At 39.2% G+C, this 12,703-nt stretch overlaps 1 protein-coding gene across 1 annotated transcript; it reads right to left on the minus strand.

Annotated features, from left to right (window-relative positions):
- Positions 1 to 1,397: 1,397 nt before the first annotated feature.
- tgm2b (transglutaminase 2b) lies at positions 1,398 to 10,680 on the minus strand. Its single transcript, XM_010752938.3, has 13 exons — positions 10,538 to 10,680; positions 7,659 to 7,838; positions 6,517 to 6,735; positions 5,635 to 5,753; positions 5,037 to 5,165; positions 4,708 to 4,885; positions 4,414 to 4,546; positions 3,900 to 4,003; positions 3,560 to 3,799; positions 2,971 to 3,246; positions 2,728 to 2,888; positions 2,396 to 2,532; positions 1,398 to 1,891 (listed from the first exon to the last, which is right to left on the minus strand). The coding sequence occupies exons 1-13, from the start codon at positions 10,545 to 10,547 to the stop codon at positions 1,741 to 1,743; spliced, it is 2,037 nt and encodes a 678-aa protein (XP_010751240.2). The 5' UTR covers positions 10,548 to 10,680; the 3' UTR covers positions 1,398 to 1,740.
- Positions 10,681 to 12,703: the final 2,023 nt, after the last annotated feature.

The raw sequence follows: 12,703 nt of genomic DNA on the forward strand, positions 1-12,703 counted from the left end.
TATTCAGTTCTGTAATTTATTAAATCAACATTTCAGTGAATTTTCAGACATGGAAAGGTGACTGATTGTTCATTGTTGATAAAACGGCATACTAAGAAACACAGGAGGGCGCCTTTTTACTAATTACAAGAGGGCCTGAAAGTGTTGAACAATTGGAGCATTTCTCATGTGTTCAGTGAAAGGTATTATACCACTACTGTACATCATTCCTTGAGGCAAACAACATACTTTCAAAGGGAAACATAATCGACTCTTGGTTAGTTATCCTTACTGTTTATTGGAGCAAAATATTATACATGTGGGAGCATGGATAAGTCATGTCCTCGGTAGAGAATATCTGTGTTTTGGTGACACAAACAAATTGGCCTGTGTGTCCTCAGTTTGAACTCTGAGTTCAATCTCATGCAAGTGACATTTTCTATATACCTGCTAAAAGTAGTTTAAAGCAGTATTACCTTTTATGTGCTATATTCAGTTTTGACTCTTTACAATCCCAGCATGTTAATTAAACATATCTAACAGTTAATCGGTTGTGTGCAGCAGCCAGGCAAAGCTTTCTACAGAAGCTCTACAACCTGGTTTTCAATACTTGCAATTACAGTTTGTGGCCAGAAGAGAGCAACACTTCCTCTAACTGCAGGGAAATGAATCACACTTGTATGGCCAGAAATGTATCGATGGTAGAAAAAAAAATCTGTTGAAGGCCATAAGATCTGCTGTACAAATTGAGTAATACAATTGTGTAACTGAAAACTGAGTAATAATTACAGAGTAGCACTGCTGCTTGCCATGATCAAGAAATATTACCTAACCATATTCAATTCAATTGTAACATGTAATAATACATGTACAGTCACAGTAACATTTATTTCTGTAAGCACCTACATTTGTTCAAGTTCAAAATGTACAAGGATAGTATTAAGAACAGAAAACATACTGAATATTAATGTTTTTATGGGAGTAATTTAAGTAAGTAAAGCTTTTCAAATAATGCAATGTGTCCCAGGTACCCAGGAAAGGGAGCTGGACTTTGAGGTGATAATGTATTTGGAATGAATACAATATGTCCTTACCATGTCAGTGGAATATGGTGAAAAACCTTAAGAGCAGCAGTGTGCTGTGGGTGGAGATACCCTACATATTCTGCTCCTGATGATTTTGGTCAGGTTACAGCTTGCAGTGCTGTCTTAACTCTTCGGGAAATTGTGCATTCTCTATTATTTTAGCCGATTAGCTGGTGACATATTCACTGTACAGCAACAACATCAACGTGAAACAACTTCACAAACTCCAGATGCCTCATCACATTCACTGATGCTCTGATGCAGACACATTTTATCCAACAAGATCAAAGATTGTGTGAAGACAGTCTGACTGGTTGAAACATCACAAAATAATTAGACGTGTAACAGCTCTTTTTATTATAGTGCACTGAAAAGGTATAACAAAAAATAGTACATAGTACTTATCGTCACTACTAATCGTCAGTTCAGATTGTGAGAAGAAAGAAGACATTCTGTTTAAAAAGTTTTGCATGCACAGATCAAATTAGCTTTCATGAGAACAGAGCGTCCTCTGGTCACATTTAAATATATCTGAATCAAAACAGAGAGCACACAATATACAGTGAGCTTCTGAAGTATTTGAGTAGAAAAGCATTTTATCTATGTAAACACTGTGCAAAAGAAGGTACATTTGCTAATAGTTAGATGGCACAATATGATGTGCAGAATACTCCCTTTATTTTCCGATAATGACATTTCTGTAGCCCTTGACGTGACACAACTTGTTGCTGTCGAAGTCAACCACCAACTTTCTCAGTCCAGAATGGGTGGGAGTAAAGTAGATTTTCACTTTGGCATCTTCTCCTGGTCCCACTGAGGAGCTCAGCCTGTGGAGTAAATATTTAAATATTCAATATCAATCAATTACCACTTACATAACACTCATAACCATTTATGGAGACAGAGGTGCAGTGATTGAATTGCTCAGCAGAAGAGTAAAAGTGCAGACACCTCATGTGTCATTAACCCAGACAGAAATTTGTATTTATGTTCTATACTGTATTCACTGAAAGAGATATACAAATAGTTATTATAGGCCATGTTCTGTCTAAGTCTGCTCCTGCAAATGGCTGCGGCATTTTTTATTGGGCTCCTGTCCTGACTAAACAGGGGCGCATTCAGCCAGACATCTGGACACTGCACAAACCCAAGAGCAGCAAATCGTAAAACATTATAACACATATCTATGATATTTCTATGACAAAATCTAAAATATGTCTGCATGCAGGTTTGTGTCTACACAGAAGAATGTTTTGTGTGGCAGTTTCTAATTTATGACCGCTGGTGCTAGAGTGAAAAAATAATCATTTCTATTTCTAGATTCATATTACCTTTCAGAGATGGCGCGTCCCCCAGTGAGGTTGGCCCCCTCGATGCTGAAGCAGCATCCCTCCAGAGGCTCTGGCAGAGGGTTTTGGAGGGTGATCTCTGCAGCCAACTTCCGATTCTCCTTTGGCTCACCCAGGATCTGCAGAGCACAGCGACCTCTAGGTGTTAGTTAATGAGATCTAACAGCAAATACAATACAATTTTGCTCATTTTTATACATACTGTACTTATTTTAACTTTGGATTAAATAGGACATTGCATTAGTGACAAATCCTACCACAGTTGTGACAGTAGCCAGAAACTGTCTACATCTCTCACAGGTCATTGTACTCACTCTGACTTTAATTGCAGGATTCTCCAGCACAATGTTTCTCACTGCCAGTATTGGCTCTCTGGTACTGTAGTCCAACAACAGAGCTGCCAGACGGATCAAGTTGTCCTCAGTGAGAAGATCACCATACTTAGAGTAGTTCAGCCTTAGTGGAACTTTCCTCTCTATGAGAACATATACAATGTGTTTATAATGCACAATGAAAAATCATCCACATATAAACACAACATTAGTCACTTGGCTCACCTCCTCCTGGTGAGAGTTCAACATTCAGCAGATCTTTAAAACCACAGTTTCCTCCCAGAAACCCATTGTAGGACATGGCGCAGGATCCAAACAGCAGGCGGCACTTCTTGTCGCTTTGCGTGTTGTTAGTAACCACAGCATACACGTCAAAGTCGCAGCCCTTCCTCATGTCTGATGTGACCTTGATAGTGAGGTGTAGGCCTTCATTCTGCTGCTGCTGGAGCAGCTTATTTTGGTGGTTGGCCTTCTTGAAAGTCTCTCTCTCTTCATCAGAACCTGGTAATATGGACACGTACTGAATAACTCAAATATGACAACTTTAACTTCTTCCTTCCAAATTTGTCAACTTCTACATATTAAACACGATAAATAGTGGAGTTCATTTTCAGTACAGAGAAACACAAACACTGATAGGGAATGTAAAGATTTACACAGCAAGTGACCTTGATGTGACCTACTGGTATACAGAGGAGGTTTGTATATAGTTATGGTCATATTTTATGGTGTGCTGTAATAACATACACTATTTATGTTAGGAACCAGCTTAAGTGTGTTAAGTTATGTTTGACTGCTGGTACAGTATATCTACCTTCAGGGTACTTGTACAGATGAGTGATGTCCTCTCTGGTATCCCTGCCAACACTCTTTGTGCTGATCTTCTGGCCCACGGCTGTAGTGGAAATTACTTTTGATGTGCTGCCATCTTTTTTCTTCATGTAGGTGTTGACATCAGCGTTGACCTCAGCAAAGACAAACGCGGCATCATACTTGGACATGAGCTCACCCTCTTTGATGGCCCTGACAGGGACTGGGCCACAGCAGTACACCCCTAAGAGAAAGGAGACAATGCAGAAACAGAGCCACTTTGGTAAGAATTTGCCTTAATTAATAATGGCCTCATGGGTTCTTCAGTGCAGCATGGTCATTACCTTCACTTTTCTCCTGAGGTGTAGGGTCACTGGCCTGCCAGCCGTTAAATTCAGGTTTCAGGTCAGGCCTGGTCATCCAGTTCTCCACCCAGCAGTGATAATTCCTACAGATACAAAACACTCCATGAACATCTGATACACTTTGTGTTTGGGCAGAGAACTGTAGTAAATTGGTTTACTTCAGCTGAATCACAACTGAATCTCTGTTGTGTAAATCTCTACTGTTTAATGTAATGTAATGTAAAAATCATTTCCCAAGAAATTTAATTTAAAGAAAAAGTCCCCAAATTAAGGAAATATTTATTTACATCACTTTGAAAGAGGAACTCCAAACTTTAAATAGCCTAGATTCCCTTCCAAAGAATTCACAGACGTCCCGATCTCCTAACTTCACACAAACATCTCTCCTTGTAATGCTTTTTTTTCTTTACAACATGTAATGCTACAACATTCCAAGTAAGTTCAAAGGGGGAACAACACTGCCTCCTACTGTACATACGTAAAATGTTCTTACCAGAGCATTTCTCTAGATTGAACGAGATCTCCATTTTCATTGATGTAGCGTTCAATCACCAGGTTGCTGTTGGTGTCGTGGGCCGACAGGTAGTTGGTGACAACTCGGCAGGGGATGCCAAGGGCTCTGGAAACTAACAGGGTATTAAAAAAAACTTAAATGAGTATTGTGATACTCAGAGGTGGACCTAAATGTATATCATATCTATGTTTTGACATATATGGTGTCATTTTGCATCCGTCTGACACAAATCAAGTGTGTTTTCCAGTGATAGGCTTCTTTGCCCTATCTTACCAGAACAGGCCACTGCAGCAAACACCCAGCACTGTCCATAGCGAACAGGCTGACAGGCTTGTGTGTCCCAGTTGCGCAGAATCTCCACGCTGCCCCGCCAGAACATAGGGCTGACACCTCCTTCATATCCATCAGACCATTTTCCCAGCAACACCCCTTTGTCATCATTACAATTCACCTAACAGTCAAATCAAAAGAGTTTAAAACTTGTTTTTAGTATGAAGCCCAAGCTTATTTATGTTTAGTGTGCAGTAATATCATTGGTATCACAAATGCCAATAAAATGCAAATAAAAAGCAATAAGTCTCATTTTAACAGAATCAACTCACCATTGCACTTAGCACTCTGGAAATATAGATGGGATTTCTCCTCCCTGAGTAGTCTTTGCCAGGATTCTTTAGACATTTAGGATTCATATCCAGAATCCTCAGACAGATATCCAGGATTCCACTTTCAAACTGGAATAAAAAAAAAGTATTACTGCCGATTAGTTGCTTTTTAGTGATAGTATCTAAAAAGTATCGTGATGGAAAAATAAAGAGTGAGATCCAAACATGTGCATTTGGAAAATATTTTAACAAAAACAGGCGTAAGCCTACATGTTTATACCTGTTTCTGGTTATCAGATTGTGCAACATTGTAAAGTGCACTGCTAATGCACTGCTAATGCCAGGCTAACTCAAACTGTATCAAATATCAGGTAACAATAACGCTCCTCTCACTTTATTTATTAAGTTCGGAGTCAAATGTTCAGAATTTTTTGCATTTTTGCACTCAATAAATCAACACATCACAAATCACTTGATAAGTGGACAGTTCCCTGTTATCAATATAAGCACGATGAACAGTCTGAGAATGTCGACTCCCTGGTCGACAACATTAAGAGTCTGAGATGAGGTGACGCTGAGTTGGTGTTAGTGTTGGTACCTGGCCAAAGTTCCATGGGGTTGGTATGGGGTGTTTGTAGCTGCCTCGAAAGATAAGTCCATCCTGAGATAATACATACTCTGCCAAATTCTCCTCATTGTTCATGTATACAGTGTCTCCTGTTGCCATGAGACATAAAAACAATATATTGAACATCCTGATACATGTCCTAAGTGGAACAAAAATAGTGTACTATTGATTTCAATTTCTTGGAAACCAAAAAACACATCATAGTGCAGTTAACATCAAGCCTGGACTCCGGGGTGAACAGCTCTCTGTCTACTGACACCTGTAAGCCAACTAATTAACATGCTATACTGTATCTAATTTGCTGTTTGCCTGGCAAACTCACAGTGACAACAAGACTTCAGGGAGTGACTGCCAAGAAACAGTCTGACAAATAACCCCATGAAATCACAATCTGACATTTTCACTCTTTGTTTTTTTTTGTGTGGATTAAACCGAGATATGACGTGTTTATCAGTGAGATATAGAGGTGCTCGTAGGCAGATTTTGTCACCTTCAGAAAGAGCCAGGCTACCTGTTTCCCTCTGTTTCCATTCTTTATGCTTAGCTATGCTAACTTGCAGGTTGCTGTAATCTTATATTAATTATATAAGAGTGGTATTGGTCTTCTTAGATGACTCAAAAACCTAAAATAATCCCTCAAAATGTTGAACTATTGTTTAAAAATCACACAATAATTATTGCACTAAACTACCAGCACACCCCTATGTAATATATGTCATCAGCATTGCCCCAGAATAGCTCCTGTCCTAATCCCACTCTGGAATGAAACATGATCATCAAAGCACTTTGTTGCCTATGATTGCTAGACAAGATCCACTAGATGATAGCTTGATGTATGGTCTGTTTACCCACCTGGGCACCACGGGTTAAAGAGCAGGATCAACTCAATCCTCCCAGAACTCCCCAGGGTCAGGGTGTAGCGGCCTATAGGTGCGTCAGGGGCAGAACAGATGCACAGGGCCACCATATCCCCGGGGGGGCTGGTGACGGTGGCGCTCCAGCGAGAAGTGTCAATGTTGGCAGACAGACCAAAGGTGGCCTTGGTGCCATACTGCTCAGAGGGTTGAGGACCTGCATGTCAGAGTGCATACGGTTAAAGCCCTGAGACTACATGTGGGACAAAGCCAAGAGATCTTGGTAAATATTTTTGTCTGGGGAATGGAAACTTTTCCCCAGACGATTTCGCCAACCATGCCTAATTTAGTTAAAACATCTCTGGAATCTCTTTTCATGCATGACCAGAACTGATTCCTTGGTTGACCACAGCTCAGATTTAACTTCTGGTAATTTATATAAAACTCATTTCTGTTGACTTCAGTTGAACCAACAAATTCCTTCACATCTTTTGAACTTTTCAACTAGACGAAAGCTGTTTAAGGGATTAAGGGTCCTTTAAATGGTCGATTATGTTATCTGTGATTATACACGTTTTCCTGTTGGCAAGCAACATTTCCTTTTTAAACAGTTGGATTTGATAGCAAGTAACAGCTGGCTTATCATATGCTGGATGCAAGGTTTGTCTAAATATGAACAGAGGAAATGGAAAGGCTTTCGAAATGCAGTAACTGGGGCTCCCAACAACGACAGTTGACCATTAACTCCCGGAGAAAAGTAAAAGGGAGGAGCTGAAAAAAACAACACAACATTTTACAGCTACTGTGAGCTAAAGTGCTGTAAAAGCCAATAGCTGTATCACTACCACTGAACAAGAGAAAATGACTTCCTTTTCCTTTCCCCACTCCATTACTGCTCCTTTCCCCTCTCATCTTTGAAATCACAATAGGTACTGTAGAAAAAAGCAACTTCCAACTTGAATCCAGCTTCCTGAATGACCACAATGCTTTTTCTTCATCCTGTTTATTATAGGATCGTTATGACATGTTTCATGTTGTGACAGGTTTGTTAATTTTCTGTTCTTAATGTTTTAATGCAGAACAAATAACTATTATAACATAAATATATGTAAAAGTAAAGGGGTCAAGATGGCGTAGCACCTGTTTCTGCAATGCATTCAAGAGAGCTGACTCCTGGCTGGTAGTTTCCAGAGCGAAGGTACAAGCTGATTGTGAAGGGTTGGCCTCTCCTCACAATCAGGCGATCCACACCGTTGAGATCAGTACGATGGTCGGTGTTGTTGAACTCACACTCCAGGTTCCAGTGATCGATGTCCAGAGCTTAAAAGAGAACACAAAAACATAACTCTATGTTTATTACATATTGCTTAAATACACAACAGAGAGACAGAACAAGCATCTTCTGAGCTGAGTATTTCAATATATTCATTAAAATGTTTAGAACACATACATCTGTTTCTAGCACTCCAGACATGTTCTGTTTTAATTTAAGAGGTGTAATGTATATGTTTATGGTGCACTTCAAATGCCACAAAATAGTGTTGATGAAGTGCAAGTTGTAAAACTTCGAGCTGTATATAGGATATGGTAATTAGTTGAATTTACAAGACAAGAATTGCAAATAAATTTCTTTATGGCAGACTTGTGGCGAATTAACTGGAAAACTGTACAGTGTAGATTTCTTTATATATTTTCTAAAAGTTAGCTGCTTTCCACAAACTGACTCAACAAACTCATATTAACTTCATTTTCTTGAGGGATTTAAAAACGGAACAGTTAAATATTTGTAAAGGTTTACTGTTTGATATAGCAAATATTGCAGTACGCTCGCAATTTGTTTCATAAGGTTTTCTGTATGGATTTAACAAGAGGTAAACACAGACAGAAAGTCACTCCCTGTCAAGTGTGCAAACACACAACCACTCCTTCTCTCAAGGGTGTGTTGTGACTTAAAGGATTCCTCCCTCTGATTTCCTGTTTTCAGGCTGCTCCATGACATGTCAGGAGGTTAACCTCTCCCCACATCTTATTCATCAGTGTTAAGAAAATCCCCGAAAACAAGCATGGGGTGGTAGTGTCATGGCGGTACCAGACTTGAGCAAACAAAGACTTTCTCTTGGGGATCATTCTCCAACACTTCTCTGATCTTGACCTTCAGTTCCTAATTGAAGGAATGTTAGTGTAACTAATTGGGGCAAATGCTTTAAAGATGACAATGCTATATATTCTGGGACAGCTGGAGATTGTCAGAGTACTAACAGGGCTTTGCTGTTTAGACTGGCATACCTTTAGCTCATATTTGATCTGTGCAAATATCAAATGAATATCAACATTGCATTGGAGCTCAGATCCTTTTAACAGTTTATTGTGGAACCATCTAGAGAAAGAAATGTCTCACTTGGGTCCAAGAAATTCAGATTTTTTTTTTTTTTCACTTTTTCTTTTTTAAGAGAGTTTTACTGTACTCACACCTCAAGGCAAGTAAGTCCAATAAAACTTACAGAATGTGAAAACAATTACAAAGACTAACAACGGATGAATGTCTGTGACCCAAAACTTTCAGACAACACCCTTTCTGCAGTGCAGTTTATGGTATTTGTGGTTACTTCATTGATACAGAAGAATTTTTTTTTCATGCCACTGATTTACTCATAAGCTGCAGTGCAACAGCATGTGCTTATATAGTTATAGCAGATGATATGCACATGTGTTGTAAAGCCATACTACTGCTTGCAGCCTGTAGGGAGCCTGTAGTCTGTAGAGTGAGATAACTCAGTGTTTAATATGAATTGCATGGGCAGAGATTCCTCAGCTTTGACCCTGCCTCCTTCTCTAACCTTTACATACTATACGCGCCCACGCTTCACTCCCACATTACCAACCATGACCACACTATAGGGAGACTGTCTCAGTGAGCCACACCAGGACAACAGAGGCCTTGAAAGGAAATTAAAACAAAATCTAGCTGGCGTCAACCCTGTGGTAGCTGGTACAGTAAACACTGTTTTAATGCTGGAAAAATAAATATGCAAACTCTCATCAGAAGTGAAAAGAGTTTTCAGTCTTGCAGGTAACACCCATGCTGACACAGGGCTTCATCACAGACACTTTCAATTTCAAGAAAACCCTTTATGACCCCTAACAGATGGAAAACAGGTGACATTGATACACTGTTAATTCTACATGCAAATTCTGCTGTGGTTTGTGTAAAGGAAATAGCTGCTCTATCTTACTATCTACTGAGACTATAAAGATTTAATGGCATTTCTGTTATGCCCCCAAACTAGTCTGTTAAAAGGTTTTCTCTTAAATGCACATCTATCACTGAAAAGTGCATGCCTTTCCTACTATATGTCTAGCAGCCGTCCTCCAGATATTTTTGGTATGCTACACATTCTGCCTACGCACACACAGGTCAACAACTATTTCAACTTTTAAAGGTGATTCAGAGCATACCTTGAGGTTTGACTGCTTCCTTCTTTGGGAAGTTTTGAATATCTCAGTACAAGGGCTTCAAGAAAACTATTTGTATGGTGGTGTGTGTGAGCCTATAAAGATTAACTGGTGGAGGCTCAGCTGCTTTCAGCTGCTGTTAAAATTGCTAAGGTCCCGCAGGAACTCTGCTCAAACATGAGGGTGAAACATTTTTTAGATGCACAGCTTTAGATCCAGCATTATAACCAGCAAATACTGACAGATGATATGTGCAGGCTGTGATACTTCTTTTTGTAAACTTTGTTGTCCTCAGATATCATGTCTACAGCATGCACAGTGACATCTCTGTCCTACACTTAGTGAAAGTTTGCCTTCCCAAGTCATTATCTCCTCAGTCACTGGCTAAAACAGCTGAGAGTGATTTACTTTTAATGAGTACAGACATCTAAATTAGGAAATAGTAGGAAGAAAACACCAAAGCAAAACCCTAAATCAACATGTGCATGAATATTTAGATAATAATTTCCAATTATGATTAAAATATCACAGTCTGTTCATGTCTTAAAAAAAATAGTACAACTTACCTTGAGCCATGACTGCTGCTGTGTTCTTTGATGAAGCTTTGTTTTCAGTGAATCTTCAGTTCAGGGGGGAATACTGTGTGACTCCACAGTTTTCTCGGTCTTATTTGTAGTCCTCTTCGTGCCCGTCTAGGCAGTGAGACGGTGGGCGTAACGCGACCCTCCCCCAAACGGAACGCACCCCTTCCCGCCTGTTGTAACAGCTCCCAGCTTTCTCTGTGATTCATTTGTGATGCACTTAATTTCTGACTTTATTGCGTGTGTTCGGAACATCTAGCCTTGGTGTGGCGCAAGAGGAAAATTACAAAGAAATTACAGAGAATAATTTTTATATCCGACTATTGTTTTTAATTAGAGTTAAAAACAACACACAGAAATACTGGGTTATTGGTAACATACATAGTTATACATGTGAACAAAATTGTTAGTACCCTTCCGTTAATGCTCACTGAAATAACATGAAATTGACAAAAGTAATAATAAATAAAAATGTATAGTAAATTAACTAATAAGAATCAGACATTGATTTTGATGCAAACCTTCGGACTCCACCACCCAAGACCAAGCAACAAACCTGGGGGGTATTATTTGTTTGATGTTATTTGCTGCTTCAGTGTTCTTGATGTGCTGTAAAGTGTCTTTGGGTATCCATAAAAGTGCTTATAAATAAAATGTATTATTGTATTAATGTGTTGTGTGCATCACAGGTGTCTTCAAACATGTAATCAGTCAGTCTACCTATTTAAAGGGTGAAAAGTAGTCACTGTGCTGTTTGGTATCATGGTGTGTACCACACTTAGCATGGACACAGAAAGAGAGAGAGTTGTCTCAGGAGATTTGAACGAAGATTATAGACAATTAAAGGTTATTAAAGGCTATTAGACCATTTCCAAGCAGCTTGATGTTCCTGTGAGTCCAGCTGCACATATTATTCAGAAGTTTAGGGTCTACTGGACTGTTGCCAACTGCCTTGGATGTGGCCGCAAGAGGAGAATTGATGACAAATTGAAGAGACAGATAACATGAATGGTAACCAAAGAGCTCAGAAAAAACTTTCAAAGAGATTAGAGGTGAACTCCAAGGTCAAGATGCATCAGTGTCAGATCGCACCATCCGTTGCTGTTTGAGCCAAAGTGGACTTCATGGAAGGACCGAGGAGGACAACACTGTTGAAAGCAAATCATAAAAAAAGCAGGACTGGAATTTGCCCAAATGCATATTGACAAGCCACAAAGCTTCTGGGAGAATATCCTTTGGAAAGATGAGACAAAACTGGAGCTTTTTGGAAAGTCACATCAGCTCTATGTTCACAAACGCAAAAATAAAGCATACAAAGGAAAGAGCACTGTACCATGTTCTGGCGGCTGCTTTGCTGCACCAGGCACAGGGTGTCTTCAATAAGTGCAGGGTACAATAAAATCTCAAGACTATCAAGTTATTCTGAAGCGAAATGTGCTGCCCAGTGTCAGAAAGCTTGGTCTTAATCACAGGTCATGGCCCTCCCAACAGGGTATAGACCCAAAACACACAGCTAAAAACACCCTGATTTTCACAAGTTAATTTTCAGAAATGTTTTATTTATTATTACTTTTGTCATTTTTAAGTTATTTCAGTGACCTTTGTGGGTTTTTCTTTCTTTAACAGAAGGGTGCCAACAATTTTGTCCACATGTGTATAAATGTGACCCATTTTAAAGATCTATATTCTTAGTAGGTATGAATGGGATTGAAGTTGAGTGGGAACACACTGTTGATTTTAGATTTTTCATGACATTTGTTGGCCATGTGAAAATATACAATAATACCAGCCTTAATCTTGAGAAAGACAGAAACAGATTACTATACTATGATTTGTCCCTGTAATTTGCGCATGCTGTGCGTAAAATACACTTCCCCATTTTAGACTTCCCCAAAACGTGGGCTTTACAAAGAATTACAAAGAATTACGCTGGTACATGATGATATAAAGAGGAAGGTATGCACAGCTCCAAGTGCACAAAAGGGCAACTTGTACAAACAGCTTTCTGAGCTTACTGCTACAGCTCTCATTATAAATTTGTCTCTTTCCACTATAAAATTTGAAGCACCAACTATGCACGAAAAAATGCTAAGGTAATAGCCAAAAATGAATTAATAACTGTAACTATGTCAGTAAAAGTAAAAGATGAAG

This window comes from Larimichthys crocea, chromosome VI (assembly GCF_000972845.2).
Source record: "Larimichthys crocea isolate SSNF chromosome VI, L_crocea_2.0, whole genome shotgun sequence".
Taxonomy (NCBI): domain Eukaryota; kingdom Metazoa; phylum Chordata; class Actinopteri; family Sciaenidae; genus Larimichthys; species Larimichthys crocea.